The sequence below is a fragment of the Ursus arctos genome, unplaced genomic scaffold (assembly GCF_023065955.2).
Source record: "Ursus arctos isolate Adak ecotype North America unplaced genomic scaffold, UrsArc2.0 scaffold_7, whole genome shotgun sequence".
Taxonomy (NCBI): Eukaryota; Metazoa; Chordata; class Mammalia; order Carnivora; family Ursidae; genus Ursus; species Ursus arctos.
This window is the reverse complement of record NW_026623089.1, coordinates 26,207,631-26,228,878: the sequence shown is the minus strand read 5'-3', so window position 1 is coordinate 26,228,878 and position 21,248 is coordinate 26,207,631. Positions and strand designations below refer to the sequence as shown.

General features: G+C 44.4%; 1 protein-coding gene across 1 annotated transcript in view; it reads right to left on the bottom strand.

The window, feature by feature from the left end:
• The window catches only part of FBXW4 (F-box and WD repeat domain containing 4), a 79,650-nt gene that overhangs the window by 46,065 nt on the left and 12,337 nt on the right, over window positions 1-21,248 (bottom strand). The window contains exons 2-5 of the mRNA XM_026493931.4: window positions 14,682-14,777; window positions 11,673-11,858; window positions 11,090-11,222; window positions 6,264-6,358 (exon numbers count right to left, since the gene is read on the bottom strand). Of these exons, the coding sequence (XP_026349716.2) occupies window positions 6,264-6,358; window positions 11,090-11,222; window positions 11,673-11,858; window positions 14,682-14,777 (510 nt within the window). The remainder of the gene's footprint in view (window positions 1-6,263; window positions 6,359-11,089; window positions 11,223-11,672; window positions 11,859-14,681; window positions 14,778-21,248) is intronic.

Sequence of the window (21,248 nt, the reverse complement as noted above, 5' to 3'; positions counted from 1 at the left end):
CAGACAAACACAGGCACACTGCGCACACAACCCAGAAAAGGTAGGGGCAGCTCCGGCAGGAAAAGGACGTGCTCTCTTCCTTGTGAGAGGAGAGAAGAAACCCCGCCCGTGCAGGCAGGGACTAGAGCCAGGAGGAGCAGCAGGAGAGAGAGAGCAGGAGGCAGGCCGCTCCCTCCAGTGCGCTATTCCCCCCGTTGGGAACTCAACACACCATATTACCTGTTTGGTCCCTGTCACACGACGCTGTCCAGTTTACGGTGGCTCCCCCAGGGTCTTCCCCAGGGTCTAGCATGTAACAATGCTTAAGTATCGTATTGAGACGGGGCGGGGGGAAGGAGGGGGGAGACAGACAGCCTTGGAGATGGAGAGAGAAAGAATGCGACAGAGACTGAGAGATGGCCATGTCTCCCTGTCAGGAGAGGCAGGGTCTCAGGGCACAACTCTGCATGTGCAGTACCTATCTTCTGCAGTGGCTTCTGCCTCTATTTGTGGTGTTTTATTTAAGTCCGCTCTTGACAACTGAGCCAACCTTGCTGGCCAGGGAAGAAGTGGCTCCCACAAATGGGTTCTGGGCCAGCCGGGGCTGGTCGGGTTGCTGGTCTGAGGCCAGCAGCTTAGCACATGAGCCTCCCTGTGCCCATCCTGCCCTGGGCAGTGGCGAAAATCCAGGGTCTTGAGGAAGTGAAACCCACCCCTGTGGCATCTCATCTTTGCTATTGACGGATACACTTGCACCCGCCAGAGAGACCTGGATTAGCACAGGCGGTGAACTCTGGTGGCGGGCACTGCACTTTGATTCGGCAGGACCAGACTCCGTTTCAGTCATACCCCTACACTGATCCTTTTCCAATTTACAGTCATTTCAGGCTGGACCAGGAGGCCCACCTAGCATTACCCAGAGCTTCTTCCTTCTTTCTCCAGGTGTCATGCCCCCTCTTCCCGCCATGCCTGCCCCTGGCCCTTCCACGGTGTCTTTGCGCCTCTGACTCTCTCACCCAGGACCACCACCCGCAGGAGGCTCCCTCCTGTCTGCTCCATAGCCTGGCAAAGGAGGACACCGAGACACTCCTTGCTTAGGGAAGGTCTCCCTTCCCTAGATGGGCCCCAGAGGAAGCTTCCCTCTGCCCTGGCCCCAAGGCAGGAGAGAGACCGAGTTGGCCACAGGCCAAGCCACAATGTAAAGCATGACCAAGTCAGCCTCAGACTCTCTCCTCAGGTTATCGAGGTTAGGGCTCCTTTTAACAGCCCAGCTCCCCATCACCAACCAGAAAGAGCAAAACTCAGAGGCACAACCTTGACTTTTGACTCATTTTCCTCTAAAAGCTCAGAGTTATGAAGTCCAGGGCCACAGGATCGCTGAGCCACTGGGAACCAAAAGAATCCAAACTGAAAGTTGGCTGTCTCTTTTTTCCAATCTTTCAAACCTCTCTGTCAGAGAAAACTCCAGATGCAATTACCTTTCTCTAAAGAAAAGTGTATTTCAACAGGCTGGTGAATATGCGTTTACCACACACACAACACACAGTAAACCCTGGAGCCACTGGGACAAACACCCTGCTCTCCCCAGAAACCTGCCCCCTCCCCAAACAGTACACAGTGATTGCTTTCCTTCCAGACTCTCCCTCACCTCTGGGAGAAATGAAGCAAGCAGGGGCAGCTCCTCCACCAAAACCCCCCAGAGGCCACAACTCACTTTACAAATTTGAATTGGTACATTTCATGCAGACTTGGACTATTCCCCCAAAAAACAAACAGGCCACCACAGTGAGCAAAGTTACAGAAAATTATATTGTATATTTAATAACACAGCTAAGTCAATTTTCTACACCTATACCACTCATATATTTCTCTAATGACAGAAACAAGAGAGAAGGGATTAAAACCCAAGTGTCCTGGGAAGCCTTCCTGACCACACTCACTCACAGGATAGCAAAAGTTGTTCGGAGATGGGGAAAGGAGTCTGCTCAGCACCTCCCATTCTTGGTGGGCAGTAAATATGGTGTCTGCAGAGGAAGGAGGAGCTGTGGGCTCCTCACTCTTCCCCTAGCAGGCCAACAGGGCAAGTGGGTCTTGGGATTTATTTCATCCCCCCCCCCAGGGCCCCACAGCTGGCTGGACTGCCCCCCCCACCCCACACCCTTGCAAACCAAAGATCGACAAGAATTCACACTCCTGTGATGGGGTAAGCATTCACAGCCGCCTGAGTGAGGCTAGGCCTCAAAGATGTAGTGCCCTCCCCCACCCCTTCACCTCAACTCGGGCCTCTAGGAAGAGAGAATGTTCCTCAGGCCCCAAGAGTCTTTCACAGGCCACAGCTACTGCCCAACATGCTGGTGGATGAAGACATAGCAATGACCTGGGGCCTGCCTTGTGGTCATCCCTCAGCACCACAGGACTCAGCCCTAGGCTACAGACCTGAGCACGAACAGCCACCTCTTCTGCCCCATGCCACGTAAGCTCTGCATCAGTCTTCCCTGAGCCTCACTTTCTCCCTCTGCTGGGAGGGTGTGGTAGTGGCGGCACCCCCTTCCCCTCAAGCCAGAGAGGGCTGAATTTCAGGCACTTAGTATCACCTGGCAGCCATTACAGTTACAAGCCCATCTTACTCTACCACGGAGTAAAATCCTCACAGGAGCTGCCATCTATCAAGGGTTCGGTCAATACGTTGGGGGCGGGGGGGGGGGGAGAAGGAAGAGATGGAAAGTCAGAGGGAAGGAAGGAGTCTTTAGCAGTTCTTTATTTCCTCACTCTTGAATATGTTAAACTTATTCAGCTGGAAATAGTTTTTAAATGGCAATAAAACTTATCACATATTTTTAAAATTCTGCTTGTCTGTGTTACTCATGGAAAAGTGCTCAGAATCCAACGTGACCTCGGAAGGTTGTATGTGAGCTACAAAGCACACCTGGAGACACGCCCTTATGCCCCAGGTGAGCCTCCCACAGTTCCTCTCTCTCCCATCTCAGCCTGTCCTCCTTTCCCTCATCAAACAGCTCCAGGCTGGGTCTCCTCTCCAGAAGGATGGCTTCACCAGTAAGTCAGGAATCTTAAAAACAGGATCACTGGTGTCAGAGCAAGAAGACGGGCAGGAGGGCACACAAGAAGTAGAGAAAAAGGTCCTTGTCTGCCACCCTCCTGTGGAGACTACTGGCTTTCCTTCTGTGGTTTCAAGCACCCAAACACAGCTCTAAGCACATATCTGGTATTAAATATCACCCTCCTCAGCTGTTTACCAATTAGGAACTCAAGGGCACGGGAGGAAGGAAAGGTGACATTTGGACACAGGACAGAATACCAGCTTTCTCCCAGTCATGAGCACCTCAAATAAAGCCTGAGGGTTGAGGTTTCATGTTTCCTGCTACAAGTGTCTAAGCACACACCTAAGCAAAGAAGGCAGGAAAGCCCCAGCATCAGAGATAAATACGATGCATAGCTCTAACAAACTGTTTCCAGTAGAAAAAAGATTAATTGAGAAAAGGGATGTGGCAGGTCTCCTAACCATTCAGGACCCTCCTAAAGGGATGAGGGAGCAGTGAGAGACTGGGATGTTATCGGGTCGCCCAGGAATACCTGCTCCAGAGGGTAGCTGCTGCCCACCTCCCCTCACATTCTTTGTGAGGGGTTCATAGTCACATGCTGGTAGTGACCACATGCACACCGATGACCGTACTCAACAGGGAAGGTGACAGACACAGGAACAGAAGACAGCCATCGCGGGCAGGAACACCAGAGCGGGGGGGAAAGGAAAGAGATTCCTGCCGAGGGTCCCCCACCTCAAGAAGACTGCAGACGAGCAGTGTAGCTCCAGGAGAGCTGGGAGAAGCCCCCAGGTAAGCTGGAGACAGCAGAGCAACTAAAGCCTCTGAACAAATGCCATCCCGGAGAGGAGAGATTCTGGGTTAGATAGGCCCTCTAGCTCTGGAGTATTTTCTTATTATTTCAGGTCATCTTCACAATCATCTAGTGAGGTCTATAAAGGAAACAGTATCCACATTGAATAAATGAGGAAACAGGCTCAGAGAAGGGAATGACTCACCTGAGGCCACCTGCCAGTGGTGGCAAAGCAGAACCCCAGTCTTTCAGAACAGACCCCAAGGCCAGGAGGCAGGGTCTCCCCAGATTGGGAAAACAGAAGCGTTCACTGAAAGGTTCAAATTCATGGACATGGGGAAAAGAAATGGATCTTATAATGGGATGAAACAGCCCTAGCCCAGGACGCTTTAGGGTAAGAGAAAATGGGGGAGAAAGAACAGCAGCATCCGCCCCAGCCATCTAGTAAAGCCAAGATCCCCAGTGCAAACTATTTTCAAAGAGTCCACAACACCATCTGTCGAGCTGGGGAAAAAGTCATCTCAAATAACTGTGGTTTAGGAGCTGAAGAGCCAGTCAACAGTGAGGGAAAGCGTCATCTTAGGGCCAAGAAGAACACCAAGAGGACAAGGAAACTCTGAAGGAGAATAAGAGAACAAAAGACCCAGGTTTTCACCAAAGGTGAGGCACGTCAAGGACTCAGCAAAGGGTCTGGCACAGGACAAATGACTAATATACATGTATCGAGGTCACTGTAGACTAGTACTGGTACTGTCAAAAAGCTAGGTCTTCCTCAAAGCCAGTCTGCAAGTTGTGGCCAAAAGAAAACCCAGTTTACTGTGTTCTAAAATGCTTCTTAATGACGAGACAGACTCTGACCTCAACCTCTTTTACTGAAACTATCCTCAACAGTTGTCATGCTCTATTGTTATGGGGTAGCCTAACACATTCCAGAGAGGTGGAGTAGAGGACCAAGGAATGAGGTGCTAGTTGAAGCTGGCCAAGAGCTTCCCTCTACCACCAGCCCCACCCCAGTCCACCCTAGTCTCCTGAAGCCAGCAGAAGTCCATAGGACAGCCACCAGCCCACCTATCACCTCCCACAGGCTGTTCTGCCTTCCTTCAATCCTTACACATATCCAGCCCACAGACCTCCAAGCCTGGCCAACTGGCTTTAAAAGGGGCAGCAGAGGAAAAACACTGCGGAGGGGACCATACCCCATGGCTCTGTTCTCCACCAACCGCTCCCACACACTTAGGCCTCTCTACTCCCCGCTGGTCTTTCCTTCCCTCTTTCCTAGGATTGCTAGAATGATTTGTTCTGAACAGCGACAGGTTTATAGGTTAGCCGACACCTCCGCTCTGTGGAATTTTAATTAACTTCTCCCATCGTCAATATGCTAAGGAACGGGGTCTCCATTCTCTGGGGTCAGCAATGTGTTTCGGGTCCTGCTATATCAGCCGTCAAATTGAAGAATTAATGACGTGGCTAATCGGCTCTAATTCTTTAGAAAGAAAAAAAATTGAAAGGGAGTTGTAGAAGGGGGCAGGAGGAGAGGTGCAAGCTCCATGGGGTGAGGAGAGGGAGGCTGAGGGTGGCTGAGTTGGGGGGGGGAATCAACTCTCTCGTAAAACTACTGACAGACTTAAACCCCGTGTTGGAGGGTGACAGACCTAGAGCTTTCCCATTGATCACTTAGGTGAGGAGTGAGGGATGAAGGAAGTGAAGGAAGACCCTAGAAAAACAAACACTCTGACAAGAGCAGGTGCAGGAGAGAGTCTACGTATCCTGCTGGTGAGGAGAGAGGCCGGCTCTGCCTTGGTTCAAGAAAGCCTAGAAAGCAGAAGTCAGGATGCAAAGCTCACTCGTTTACATGTAGAGCTAGAGAAAAACAGGCCAAAGGATAAAGCAAAGCCACCATCAAAAATTTGGCACTTCTGCTACAATTAACTCTCTACCCCACATTCCTGTCTTTGGATGAGGGCCCAATTGGAGATGGGCCCCATGCCTCTCCTGAGGACTCAACTCTGTAAGGGATACTCCAGAAGACATTTTCCAAAGGGAATAAACCAGGTGTAGGTTGTGAAAGCAGACTGGCTGGTGCAGTAACTTCCCAGGGGTGCTAACAGGCCTCCGCTTTGGAAGCAACCCCAGAGGGCATATGCTCCAGAAGGGGCACTCTTGTAATAGCTGGACTCAGTTACATTTTAATGGTATCTTTCCCTTCACATTTCTGGGGTAGGTGCCTAGGAAACTAACCCCTGGAATGTTGTCTCCACTGCACACATATATGAAGTGAGCCACAGACCTCAAGCCTCTGGAGGATTTTCAAAATCTCCAGAAGATAGGCTCAAAGCAACCTAGAATATACAAGATTTCCTAGCCCACCCAACCTCAGAAAATAAAAGCATTATTATACAGGACAAAACCGTACCCCAAAATGTCTCCCTTACCCGAGTACTGGGCTGATAGCGATGGACCAAACTCGGTCTTCAGTCTGGATGGTGTGTAAGCACTGCCCCAGCCGACCCGAGGCCAAAGGCCATACCTGGAAACAGGAGAGGAGACGCTCTCATTGGCACTGCCTGGGACTGGGGTGTGAGGTGAGTGTCCCGGAGACAGCGGGAGGGGAACGGAGACTCCTTTCTGTCCTGCATATGCCGAGTCCAGAGAATGAGCAGACGAGCCTCCCCAGCCCCCGGCTCACCTACCTCCCAGCCCGAACCGCCCTCCTTAACGTCCACCTGAGAGCCCTTCTGCACCACCCAATTCTATACCAGGGAATCAGAGGCTCCACGTTCTTCAGCTGAGACTTGACTCAGCAGGGAGAGCAGGTGGGACCCACCTCTCTTAGTAACCTCCTTGTATTTGTGGGTTTTCCTTTTCCCTATCTATGACCCAGATTTTCCTTTGGGAGGTAGGGAGGAGGAATCAAGACCCAGGATGGGGGAACAAAGACAGAATTAGAGCAGAATTAAGAGAGAGGAGTAAAAAGAAAGCCACAAGGAAAGGAAAGAATGGAAGAAGAGAGGCTTCAAAGCACGAAGGTGGTGTGTTGTTGTTTGTTTGTTGATAATGCCCAGGATCCAGTGCTATTCATGTCAGCAGGGAATTTAGCACCTAGTGTCACCGAAAGTAGCAGAAAAGCTTAACTCTTTTAAGCTTCCATATCTCCTACAGGTTAAAAATATTGCTTGGAGCACGTTATCTGGTCCCTATCAGTCAGGAATGTACATTAGCAGCCACTCCGGGCTTAGCTCTAATCAACACTCAGGGAGCCCTCAGCGGCCAGTGCATTTAGAAATCTCCCATTAAGCACAAGGCCCCCCCACTTCACCCAACCCCAGATGACACACTCGGGGAAATAAGCCTCTAACCAAACAGAAAGGAAGCCTCGAATGTACAGGGTTGTCCCAGACAGCGGCCAAGGAGGGATCCTGAGGCTGTCAGATGGATCGCTGACCTCTCAAGGTTTCCGCAGTGCTCTAAGGGGAACACACAAAAGCCAGTCAGGACCTTAGATGGAAGAACTTTCAGGAGACATTCCTTGAGTTTTAAGGGGCAGGTGACGGAGTGGGGGTGGTCTTGCCTTCTTAGGGTCACATGACATGTCTTTCCTATAAAAGGAGAAAGTGTTTTAAGATTTTGTGTATGCATGACAGGGGGAGGAGGGTGTGAGTTCCTTCCAACATAGGGAAAAGAAAATAAACTTAACAAGAAGATCCTGAACAAGGAGGGGCAGAAAACAGAGGTAAATACCCCAACTTTCCTGGAGTGCCATGATTCTGGCTTATTCTTCTGGGTCTACAGTCAGGCCACTTAGCCTGTAACAGATGCACTTCTAATGTCTTCTTTCAGGCATTCCCAGCATGGAAGAGAGGTTTGCCTTTTCTCAGATGCCAACTCCCTAGGAGGCAAGTCGGAAGGTGAGGAGACACTAAGGCCTCTGATTGTAAAATCTATAGGGCCAGCTCCAGTCCTGAACTCACCAGTGCCCCGCATGGAAGGGGCTGGCGGATTCCGACATTGTGCAAACCACAGGACAAGGTTCCTGGTCTCCAGGAGTGGCTCACCATCCACCAGAAACCAAAGTGTCATGACGCCTGAGGGAGGGGAGTTGACAACAATATGCTGATCACACCTTCACCCTCAGTGGTCAGATCCAAAACAAATCCATCCCTGGAAAACATATAACTTGGACATTTATATAGTCCTTTCAAAAAGCAGTTGACAATATGTATCAAGACCCTTAAAACAACCAAAGCCTCACACCCAGTAATTCTATTGCTGAGACTCTACTCAAAGATAGTAATTCTAAAGTGAAGAGAAACCAATATGGTAAAAATATTCCCAGCAGTCCACAGTTGCAGGAAGAGCAGGCGTGGGCTTTGGAATCAGACACATGTGGGTCTGAACCCAGTTGTTACTTATTATCTCTGATCTTAGGGATGTGTCAGGACTTCTTAGCCTCAGTTTCTTCATATGTACAATGGGAAATAATACCTATCTTTTGAGGGCTGCAGAAAAGTCAAGAACTGCGTAAAGCACCGAACACGGTAAACCAGCATCTGGCAGGTGCTCAGCATTCAATAATGGTGGGTCTTATTAAGCCATTAAAGATGACACTTACAAATAATACATAATAATAATAGAAAACGTTATAAAATGAACAATTGTAAAGTGCTTAACATCATTTCTGTTTACTTGTATATAAACAAGCAAACCTCTGCACTGAAAAATAACTCAAAGAAGAAAAAAACAAGTTCAAATGTTCCTTCCTTCATAAAGCCTCCCCTTTCAAGCCAGATGTGATCTCTCCACCCTCTGAACTTTCTGGCCCTTTCCCTAGAGTCTTACACTTCACAGTCCTGGCCACTTCCGATCAGCTTCAGAGCCACTGCAGGCATGTCTCAGCTCGCCTCAAGAAGAGAGGCTGTTTCTTCCTCACCTTTGAAGAGTCCCAGTGCCTTGTACGCTACGCCTTGCATACAGTAGATACTTTTAAGAATGAATGGAAGAATAGAGAACTAGAGGAAAGAATGAAAGAATGGTCAGGACCAGCCCAGGCCCACTGAGAACATTCCTACATGCCTATCACATCTCAGGATGGAGCTGGCCTCACTAAAGCCCAGAGGGGGAATCCAAACTAAGTTATGGTAAGTTTGAAAGTGGCGGGGGTGGGGGTGGGGAAGGCTCCCTGAGCAGTCCCCTAACTCAGAAGTCTTACAAAGAAAATGTTTTAGATCCTTTCACCTCAATAAAACAAATTTCTTTCCTAAAACACAGTATGTATTTGGGGGAAGGCCCAACAAACAGGCTATAGATGTTTACAGGCAAACATGACTAAGTTCTCTTGTAGGCTGGGGTGTATTAGTAGCTATGGGATTGCAGAAGCCACCAAAAGAAATGGAGAGCTGGTTATAAAAGACTAGCAGTAGGTAATGTGGAAACAGGTCAGGAAGATGAAGGCAGCTAGAGGCAAAGACAGCGACGGAGAGGGAGCAGGAGCAGCATCCAGTAATCTGCTAAGATGAGCTCGCCTGGAGGTCACTGGGGAGCCCCAAAACAGCAGGTCAGCTTTCTGGAGTTGAAGAACCGGGGCGGTGGGGGGGGAATTCTGTCACTGACTTAAAAGAAATCCTCAAAGGGAACAGGATGAACTGTGGTGACAATTTTGGAATTAGAAAGTACCTAGTTTAATGCTTAAAAAAAACTGAATTCACCAAAAGGACTAAGTACTTAAAACATGAAATTAACCCAATATCCCAAATATTGGGATTACTATCCTTTGACTACAAGCAGTCCATCCCCCTGAATTGCTACCCTTGGTCATAAAGCTTAGTTTTATACTGCTCTGGGTGCCAGACCACAGAGAAAAGGATAGAAAAAAGAGATGTTACTTAAAAGGAGGGGCCGGGGGAGACTTGAAGTCATGACAGGAAGATGCCAGAAGGAGATGGGAATATTTTTAGGTCACACATGCCATGAAGATTTCTGCAATTGCAAATCAATTTCATGCAAATTGATTTCTGAGGAGTACAGCAAGTTAGGGCCAGTCTCTTTGCAAGGAATGGTACAATGACAGTGACTAATCAGAAACCTAAAGTAAGTATTGGGTAGGGGAAATGGAAACAGGCAATAGAAAATTCAGTTTCCAAGTTGGGTCCAAAGATTTTCTGGATTTTTCTCAGGCTTCCTGTGCTGGTGTGCATGTCTCTGACAGAATACAAAGTGTTAGGAAGAAAAGAGCAAAGAGAGGAGAAACTTCCATAAGTAGAAAGGAACATATGTAGCCCTTCTTTTTATATAAATTGGTGGCGTTTTTATATGGAGTACTCACCAGAGAGTACATGGAGTCAGAAAAGTTAATGAGTAAAAATTGCAACTTCCCTTTCCGGAGACCCTCCCTATGTGTCTTAGAGGCGCATTTGCTGACACGAACAGGCATTTTGCTCCTGCTGGCACTATGGAGTCTCCAGATGCCGGGAAACAGGCAAGTAAGATACTACCAGGCCTCCTGCACCTCGACAGAATTGTCAGCAAATTTCCCAAGCAGCCCTGTGGGACCAGGTGTGTGGGGGCCCTGCCCAGGGCTGCTGGACACGGGGATGGAGAAAGATGCTCTTCTCTGTCTCATGGGTGGAGGCCTGTTTGACTCAAACGCAGATGAGCAGAGTCCCTAAAGCAGGGGTCACACTACTTATCAGCCTCACTCTGCTCTGCATTGGCAGATGACTGACCGTAGACCAGGCAGTTTGGCAATGACGCACCACAACGCCTTTTTCTCCTCCTCTTTCTCCTGCTTGCTGACCACATCACTCTCCAGAGAAGCAGTAAAAACACATTTTAATTATCAGCCTGATTGCTTATAAACAAGGTGGTGAAAAATTAACCTCCCTAAACAGAGAGTGAGCAAAAGGAGGGAGATTTTAAAATAAAATATTGGGGTCAGAACTCAGCCCACAAACTTGAGGAAATTCAGCACAGGGAGGAAAAGCTGGCCAGGCCCTCTGTTTTTGAGTTCACGCCACATTTCAAGTGAGTGGCAAGCTTCCCGGCCACTGTCCGCTCCTTTCTCAGGCCAGCTGGCAGGGACATAGCCTGGCATGGCGAACTGCATGCCAAAGGCACATAAGTGAGTCCTTTATCGTGTCGTTCCCCCCCTGCCCCCACCCAATGCCCTCAGCCAATCCCAAGACTCAAGGCCCTATCCACCCTCTCCCACCCCACTCCCTATAGACAGGAGGGAATAGCCGTACATAAGGGCGAGACCACTCACCTTGGCCGTCCTGTCCCTGGAGCCACTCACAATGATGCCCCCTCTGCAATCCACACAGTTCACCTCCTGTTCATGAGCCGAGTACTTGACAGTGAAGGTGCTATGAATCTTATGAACGCCAATCTTCCCATCTCTAGGAGAGAAACAGGGAGCCCAAAAGCCAATTATTCTCTCTGTCGGAAGAGAACAAGTCTACAGAAGCAGCCTGAGTCTCCAGTGATGTCCAAATTTGCTGTTTTAGACAATTCAGCTCAACAGGGAGCTAAGCTTTGAGATACCTCTACTTCTTCAGTACACTTGGGGCTGAAAAGAGCTGAGAGACAAAACAAATTTCCCCCATAAGAGTATCAAAACCAGCTTCACTTTTCATTAAAGGCTCTTCCTGTTTTCCTTCTCCAGCTAACCCTATTAAGTGCCTTTGGTAAATATCTCTGCTTCAAATGGGGAAAAAAAAAAAACCACTCCCTCTTCTTATGATCTCCCTCTTCATCCCTTTGGAGTTGAGAGAGAAAAGTCAGAGGCAAGCAGAAGTTCCCTGAAGAATGCTAAGGAAGAAGTAGAAGGAGAAGCCTGCAGCACTTACCCTCCTGCACTGATAATATGCGAGTTGGCCAGCACGAAGTGGCAAACATCCTCATCATGCCCAGCAAAGACTCCCAGGGGCCGACGGTTCAAGCTGGCACCATCTGGGCGGAACTGATAGGCCAGGATGAAATTAGCCTGGGATATGTACAGAGAATCACCTTCTAGCTGCATCCAGGGCATCTGACTGCAGAGATGTAAAACACAATTTAAGGATCATCAAGATACAGCATGAAAACTCGACTCCAATCTTTGGAGAGGCTGATTGATCCCCAACTTAGCGAGTACAACCTGCACAGCTAAGCCTTTACCCTCCCCCCTCCTATAAAATTACCTACCCTTAGGTCACCCTTAGACAACCATAGAGACTGAGCTTTGTGGTAACCTAATCTTCTTTGGACTTTCTAAAAGAAAGTCAGAACTAAAAGACCAATTAAATATCACTCTTAATTGGAGAATGCTTACGACTCAAATTACCGGCAGCGCAGACTTCTTGGGGGTAGGCAGAGCTCAGCGAATTCAATGACTGGGGAGCAGAGAGGGTTAAAAAAGGAACCTTCCACCCAGATGAAGTGATTTTCTTTCATTCTGCATCCTCCCTGATTTGAAGTGTTAAGTGATAAGTTTCGAGGTTCCAAGACTCCCACACATACTTCTTAACGTCTTCCCCCAATAGAGCAGATGGAAAAAAGAGAAGAGTGAGCCCCAAGAAGCCCCATTCCCTTATCCCACTACAGCAAAGGGGCCATTTATAAGTGAAAGGAATAAGGCCATTCAGGAAAGGATGCTAATGTACTGGTTAGCTATCTAGATCCTCACAGGGGATGTCTGCATTTCTGTATTAGAATGTAAGAGGGGCAATGGGAAAACACAGCCCCGCAGCAGTCCACTACAGTTTGGGGGCTCCAGGGAAATAGTCAGCTCTCCTAGACAGCTGATAAGAGAAATCCACAAATAGTTAAAGATTCCCTCTATAGTCTGGCAGGAGGAAAAAAGGTTAGAAGCCACAGGCCAGTCCCACAGCATGGAATGAGCCTTAAGAAAGAAGGCTCTGCCAGGGGCACCTGCATGGCTCAGTCAGTTAAGTGACCAACTCTTGATTTCAACTCAGGTCACAATCTCAGGGTCTTGAGATCAAGCCCAGCAACAGGCTCCACTCAGCATGGAGTCTGCTTGCCCCTCTCCCTCTGCTCCTCCCCCTGGGCTCTATCTGTCTCTCTCTTTCTCTCTCACACACATAAATAAATAAAATCTTTTTTAAAAAAGGAAAGAAAAAGAAAGGAAGAGGGGGAGGGAGAGTGAGAGGGGGAGGGAGGTAGGAAGGAAGGGAGGGAGGGAGGGAGGAAGGAAAAAAGAAAGAAAAAGAGAAGAGAAAAAAGAAGAGAAGAGAGAAAAGAAAAGGAGAAAAGAGAAAAAGAAAAGGAAAGAAAAAAGGAAAGAAAAGAAAAGAAAAAAGGCAAGCAGACTCTGCCAGACCCCAGGCTCTCTGGTGGGAACTAGGCCCCTTTCCCAAGGTAGACATCCCAGCAGCCTGTCCTACTCTATGTAGGAGTTCTGGAGCTACCAGATCCCAAGCAAAGCATAGGGACAGCTGATTCATCCACAGTTACAGAGACACCATCTCCCACTGCCAAGCCTGTCTGAGCAAACTGGGCTGTGTTTCTTCCCCAGACTCCTTAATACAAGCGTCATGGGAATGTGGAAAAGTTCTGCAAATTGACTTGACGGGCCATTAAATGCAGCTTGGACTTTGTAGTAGCTGAGTTTCTGCTCAGGAGGTTTTTACAAGTGTGTGCATATATTATACAGAACATGTGTAGAGTGTGTATAGATGCCTACATTCTCACTCATTACGAACTTCCCTCTTCAACATCCCCTTGCACAGGTTTGTGGCACACTCAAGTGGGGAGCAAGCAGAAGAGGTTGGAATGCATGTGTTTAGAGCCATCTGGTAAACAGCCATTTGCCTAGGACAAGAAACCAGGTTCATGCCAGGTGAACAGTGGAGAATCCCGGGGCAGCCTGGTAACTGCTTTGTGTGTTTATTTGCCAAACTGCTTTGAAAACCATCCCCAAAAGGACGTCAGGGACAAAACCTTGACAGAAATAAACTCTACTTTCTGGTATTAAAAGGCAAAAGCAGGAAGCACAGGGTAAAGTTTTTTACCATAAAAATCGGTCTTTCTCCCTAATAGTTTCTTTACCATCACCACCACCAGGACCCCTGCATAATTTACAGCAACCACCACCCATGAAAGCAGCAGAAACTGAACACTAGCAAGAGAGAAGGGGTCCTCAGATGAAGAAGCCTGTCTGTACAGGTCAGCCTGGAATGAGGAACCATGATGTTCCTATCCATTCCAACCAATCAACAAGGAGCACTTTTTTGGCAGGGAGTCAAATGATAACCATGAAATAACGTAGCACCACTGAAGCATAAAATTTGTGGCATTAGCAGTCCAAAGCCACTGCCTAAATTTCCTCGCAGTTCTGAGCTCTACCTCTTATAACATCTACAGCCAAGCTTTTAGATCCTATTTTGCCTTCTTAATAAAGCTGGGCAGAGGGCTAATGGAGTGAAGGAAGTGAAGGCATAACTCCAGAGAGTAAATTTAAAGAAAAATAACTGTAAAACAAGATGGGTTGAAATGCTGGCTTCATTTCTTTTGATGAGGTACATTAATAGAGGTTACCTCTGAGTGGGAGCATTATACAGAAGTCTTATTTTCTTCTTTAAACTTTTCTATTTTTTCAAATCTCTACAATAAACCTGTGTTATTTTTATAATCATAAAAATGTGGAATCTGTTAAAATAAAGTACATTTTTTGGTAATTTTTACAAATGTAAAAAAAAAAAAGTGTCTCTCCAATGCCCCCTCTGTGATGTTTAAAGGATCACCAGTGTCACACCACTCAAGAAAGGCACATTTACACTCTAGCTAAGATCTTTTACTTCCCAGCATGCTTTGCTGTCGCAGGTAGCTTTCAAAGAGTCAAGAGGCTACTTTACCTGCATCTCCACTTCAGCAGAATCCCCTCTCGGCAGCGCCCCAACCTCCAGTTCTGAGACACCTTCACCCGTTCCTTCACCGGAACACTGGCCATCCTGTGTTCAGACAGAACAGATAACCCAGTCACGACAACTTATTGCCAACCAGAGAAAATTCCATAGGCTTATGAGTCAGAACTCAGGAGTATCTAGAATACGTCTAGATGTAAATGATGGGGTTAGGACACAAGAAAGGAATAACTTTCTCTCTCCACCCTAGAATAACCAAGAAAGCCAAGGAGAACAGCCTGCCCAGTACAGAGTCTATAGCAATGCCAAAGCAATCTAGTGGAGAAAGGATAACAGAGAGCTGGAACCACTGGCTATCTCTAAGGAAAAACATGCACTCTGACTCCTACCGCATACCAAACAGAAAAATTAATTCAAAATAAATTTAAACATAACATCTAAAACTATCAAGCTGATAGAAGAAAATATATCAAAATACCTCTGCAACTTGGGGGCTAAGCAAAGGTCTCTTAAGACACAGAAAGCAACAGCATAAAAGAAAAGTCTAATAAATGAGACATCAAAATTTTAAATTTTTGCTCACCAAAATTAATATACACACCACAGTCTGGGGGGAAATGTTCACAAAATGTATATTTGACAAATGGCTTATATCCAGAAAATATGAAGAAATTATAAATACATATGTATAATCGTATGTATACATATATGTATATATTATACATGCATTTACGTATGTATATTTGTAATTTTATACATGTAATTGTATGTATACAATTGTATACATATGTATATGAACCTATACATTTTTATATATTTTTTCAAGGCCAGTAAGGAACTCTGCTACAATCTTGATGGGAAAGCAAAATGGTACAGCCATTTTGGAAAAATTTTTCATTTAAGAAAATGTTGAGGGGCGCCTGGGTGGCACAGCGGTTAAGCGTCTGCCTTCGGCTCAGGGCGTGATCCCGGCGTTCTGGGATCGAGCCCCACATCAGGCTCCTCCGCTATGAGCCTGCTTCTTCCTCTCCCACTCCCCCTGCTTGTGTTCCCTCTCTCGCTGGCTGTCTCTATCTCTGTCGAATAAATAAATAAAATCTTTAAAAAAAAAAAAAAAGAAAATGTTGAGAGTGTCAATAGTACTTTATGGGTTAGGAAAGTCAGAGCAGTAAGAGAGAAGGGAGCACACCAGCAACAGGAATGGCATAGTTTGTGACTGGTTGGAGTGGTAGATAGGGAGAAGAGCTCAAAGCCCCTCTGAAAATGCACCTTTGGACAGAATTTTGAAATTCTGGGCAAGAATTTGAAAACTTCATTTTAGGCCCCATAGCTCCCCTGTGTTTCTTTGGCCTGCTTCATTGGACAATAAGAGTACACTACTTGGAACAGAGAGTGGTAACTACCATGTCTACTGAGAAAAGAAGAGAGAGACATGCATTTCTTCCAGTCTCTGCTATACCTTCATATTTACTAACTACCCTTTGCTAAAAGGCAGCAATCAAGTCCTGCTTTCAAGATTACAACAGATACAGGTTAGAAAGGATGCTTTTGGGGGTACCTAGATGGCTCAATCAGTTAAGCATCCAACTCTTGATTTGGGCTCAGATCATGATCTCAGGGTCCTGAAATCAAGCCTCCTGGGCGCAGAGCCTGCTTGGGATTTTCTCTCTCCTTCTCCCCCTTCTCTCTCTCCCTCTCTTAAAAAAAAAAAAAAAAGGATGGTTTTGGCAGGCCAAAAGATACTTATTCCGTTTCTAGATAAATAATACTCTACACCTCCTGACCTCATTTGTTTATTTGTATAGACTAATTATTTTTGATTAATAAATAAAATGATATATGTACAGGGTAAAAAAAAAACTGTTAGTATGAAAAGTTAGCCATGCAAAAGTGACTACATATATAGTCTCTATATACTGATATATACCATAGATGCATATATATTAGTGTGTATTTATACATATTCCCAGTTTTTAATTAAAAAAACAGTATACTATTCTATTCATTGCTTTCTTCACTGAACACTGTACCTTAGGAACCATTCCATATCAATACACTGGGATCCATCTCATTCTCTTTAATAGCTGCGTAGAATTCTGCTGTGGAACCCTATCATCATTTACTCAATCACATACTGATTGACATTTTAAAGATTTCCAGACTTTAGTTATTATAAATGCTTCTCCAATAAATATCTTTGCATCTCATTTAGATGTGAGAATCTATCTGGAGAAAAAATTATTAGAAATGGTATTGAATGGGCCAAAGGAAATTGTGAGGTTTTTACTTTGATAGATACTGTCAAATTGTCATCCAAAAGAGGTTATACCAACTTACAGTTCTAATACCATATTAGGGTGTTTATTTCTGGATATCTTTTATTATCTTGTCTTTTAAAAAATAAACATTTTTAAAATTTTAGAATAATTTTAGATTTCCAGAAAAACTGCAAAGATTGTACAGAGTTCTCATGTGTCCTTCACTTGTCTTCCCCTACTGTTAACATCTTACATAACCATGGTACATTTATTTGTCAAAGCTTAAGAGATTAACATTGGTACATTACTACTAACTAAACTCCACTCTGTATTAGCTCACCAATTTCTCCACTAATGTCTTTTCCTGTCCCAGGATCCCATCTAGCTCACCACATTGAACTTAGTTTTCATGTCTTCTTAGTTTCTTCTGGTCTATAGCAGTTTCTTAGTCTTTCCTTATTTTTCATGATCATGACACTTTTAAAATTTTCTTTTTTATCTCTGCCATTCTAAGAAGTAAAAAAAAAAAAAATGTTCCTGGGGCACCTCGGCGGCTCAGTCAGTTGAACACCCAACTCTTGATTTTGGCTCAGGTCATGATCTCATGGGTCGTGGGATAGAGCCCTGCATCAGGCTCTGCGCTCAGTGGGCAGTCTGCTTGAAGATTCTCTTCCTCTGCCCTTCCCTCCACTCACACTCTCTCTCTCTCAAATAAATCAATAAAAATCTTTTTTAAAAAGTTTCTTTCCTGTTGTTTAAATGTGTACAGTATTTTTTTCTAATTATGGATAAGACTGAGTATCTGGTTATATGTTTGAAAGCAATTAGCATTTCTTCTGGGAAATGCTTGTTCATATCCTTTATCCCTGTTCCTATGATGACTTTGGTCTTTTTCTTGTGAGTGTGTAAAGGCTCTTTATATAATCTGTATTGTCAATTTTGTTCCAATTTATTATTACTTTTATTGCATTTTATCCATGTGGACACTGAAAAAATTTTTACATATCCATGACTTCATATCAAACTTTTGAAACACTTTAAAGAGAGTGAATGTTCAGGAAGGGATTCCTTATTATAATTTTCTGGCTAGAAGAAAATCAACCCAAAATAGATTTTTTTTTTTTTGGTAGGCTCCACACCCAATGAGGGGCTTGAACTCACGACCCTGAGTTCAAGGATCACATGCTCTACTGACTTAGTCAGCCAGGCACCCCCAAAATACATTTTTATTTTAAATCTTACTATGAAAAATCTTTCAACATAGTAGAGTTTAGTTAACCCAACTGAATACTATTTTAAAAATTACATAGAATGTTTTAATCTCTCTGGATTATAATTCCGAAGATAATTTATTTAAATTTAATATGGTGTTTATGCTGTGCCAGGAACTGTTTTTCATTTATCCAACATCTATGCATAGTAAGTATCAATAAGTATTTGTTTATAGTGCAATTATACTTCCTGTATTTTATCCAATTAGAAGACCTTGGAAACAAGCAATAAGCAAACTGGCTGATAATTCAATTTAAAAAGAGAAAGCCAGAAATGATGCAAACGGACATGAACTTAATATATAACAAACCAAGTAAAATTTTAAAGTAAGGAAAGAAATCACTACTTCATTAGTGTTGTTGGGTTTACATAGCATGCTCCCAAGTTTATGAAAAAGAAGGGTGGGAAGAGGAATATACATGGCTAAAAAGAACATGGGAAGTAAATACTCTAAAATAGTTACCTGGGTCCCATCCCCCCTCACTTATTGGAGATGCTATGGGACAATGAAGGAATGGTCAGACCAATGCACTAGGTCTGACACTATATTTATAAAATGAACAATTAAAAATAAAAAAAAATAGTTAACTGTGGACAGCCAACTTTGTTTTTATTTTGTCTTTTTATGTATTTTCCAATTTTTCTACACTGTAATATTTTGGTGAAGAGGAAAATACTCATTAAAATAATAATGCTGGTAACAAAATTGGGTATCAATGGAGAAAAAACTGATTTAGATTATATCTCATAACCCAATATAATAAATCCCCTCAAAATGAAAGTGAATTTAAAATATTTTTTTAACTAGAAGATTTTAAAGTGTTTAAATTTTAAATGCTGCACAGAAGAAAAAAGAGATTAAAATGAAAACAGAGTAAACAACAGTGGAAAATTACCAATACTATAGGTACAAGTTTTATCTCTAAAACTTTTAAGGGACTGATAGAATCTACCAGAATAACACCCTGTCTCCAATACCCTGTCATCCATAACCAACAGCAGATAAGAACAGTCAAACGGTGTCCACATTATGAAACACTGGGGAAACATCTCACAACATTAATATAGACATGCATATTAAAACCACTATTAATAAGTGCCACCTCACATCTATTATTAGGTAGAAAAACAGAAACTGGCTTTGTTTGATAGAACGATTGGGTTTGGTTATATATTGCAGGTAGCACACCGGTACAGCCTTTCAGGAAGGAATTCTGTCGAGGAGAATTGTTAAATGACAGCTTCTGACCCAGCATTCCCATTTTTGGCACTAAATCACAAAGAAATAATTCAAAAGAAAACTATATTTTTTTACAAAGATATTTATAGTTGCAGCTATATATCTGAGCTAAAACCTGGAAATAGCCCAAATGTTTGTCTGTGGGGGAGAACAGTATACTCATGCAATGGAATATACTGCCGCTAGAAATGACAAATGTGGGAACTGCCAAACACTTTGGAAATGACCACAGCAAGCAATGGTAATTTTAAAATGAAATCAGATTTATAAAGGTAGAGGTGAAGAGATGCTACATAAAATTATGTCTCTGGGGGCACCTGGGTGGCACAGCGGTTAAGCGTCTGCCTTCGGCTCAGGGCGTGATCCCGGCGTTCTGGGATCGAGTCCCACATCAGGCTCCTCCGCTATGAGCCTGCTTCTTCCTCTCCCACTCCCCCTGCCTGCCCCCTGCCTGTGTTCCCTCTCTCGCTGGCTGTCTCTATCTCTGTCGAATAAATAAATAAAATCTTAAAAATAAAATAAAATAAAATAAAATAAAATAAAATAAAATAAAATTATGTCTCTGTAAACACGTCAGAAGAGGTAAATAGATGGTGCCTAGGAAGTGAGTTTATAGATCTTACATATTTATGCCTATCTCTCTCACATAATTGTTGATAGATAAGTCTGTCAATTTACCTTAAATTAAATAGTAGCTCAATGTAGTTGTGGGAAAAGCTCAGAATGCACACTTAGGAAACTGGGATCTGAATCCCAGTTCTACCTCTTACTAATTAAAAAATTCTGGTTACCTGGCTTCTCTAATGGTCAATATCTTCCCCCAAGAAATGACGATAATATTTCTCATAACCGTGGCTTTAAAATGACAACTAAAACAAAGTACTGTGTAAGTACAAAAAAGGGTCATTCTTTTTACACAAATATAAACACAGGTAGTAGTTAATATTGATTAATGGTGTCGTCCCTGAAGCTAATCCAATAACCATTTATTTTCCTTCTAATTTAATTACAATTATTAAACATTACTCTAATGTCAAACAGTAGTCCTCTTTCAGGCTGAATGATAAGGATCTGGGTATACACACATTAAAGCTAAAATATATTCCTGAATTTGTCCACTGCGTGAATACGGTCCCCGGTTTCACACTGCTAGAGAGCAAGCTTCACTACCAGATGGAGGGAGAACTAAGCGCAGCAAAAGACAGTTAACAGGATGCACCAAAGAACTGAACTCTTAAAGAGAAAGATGAGATTCCCTGTCAAATCTTATCCGCAAATCCCTCCCAGGTATAAAAGAAGACATCCTCCATAGCTCACCTTTCCTCTGGAGTTAGGTCCAAGTTAAGAGGTGGAGGTGAAAACAAAAATTGAATATTCTGGATCACAGCAGGAAGGAAGCAAGGGGGAAAGAATCAATATATTTCCTGAACTGGGTTAAGGACAACACTTCTCTCATCTCTCTGATCACTTAACTGCCATTTGCTGACACTTTACTAAGGGTCAAAGCACTGCCCTAAGGGCCTGATCACGGCAGCAAGAAACTTGCCAAGTTGAACTTTAAAAGCTGCTACCAAACAGCAGGTGCAGGCGTCCTCTCCCACAACCAACTCCATCCTCTCAACACCTGGCTCCGGCCCTTAAAATCAAATTTCGACTTTGTTAAGCCACTCCCTTTGGCTTTGACTTGAGAAATAGTAGCACTTTGTTAAAAGCAGCTTAACAACTCAGCTTTTTCATCCCTTTTGTCCACTCCATCTTCTTTGATGGTTAGATTCCCTAGCTGGTGGC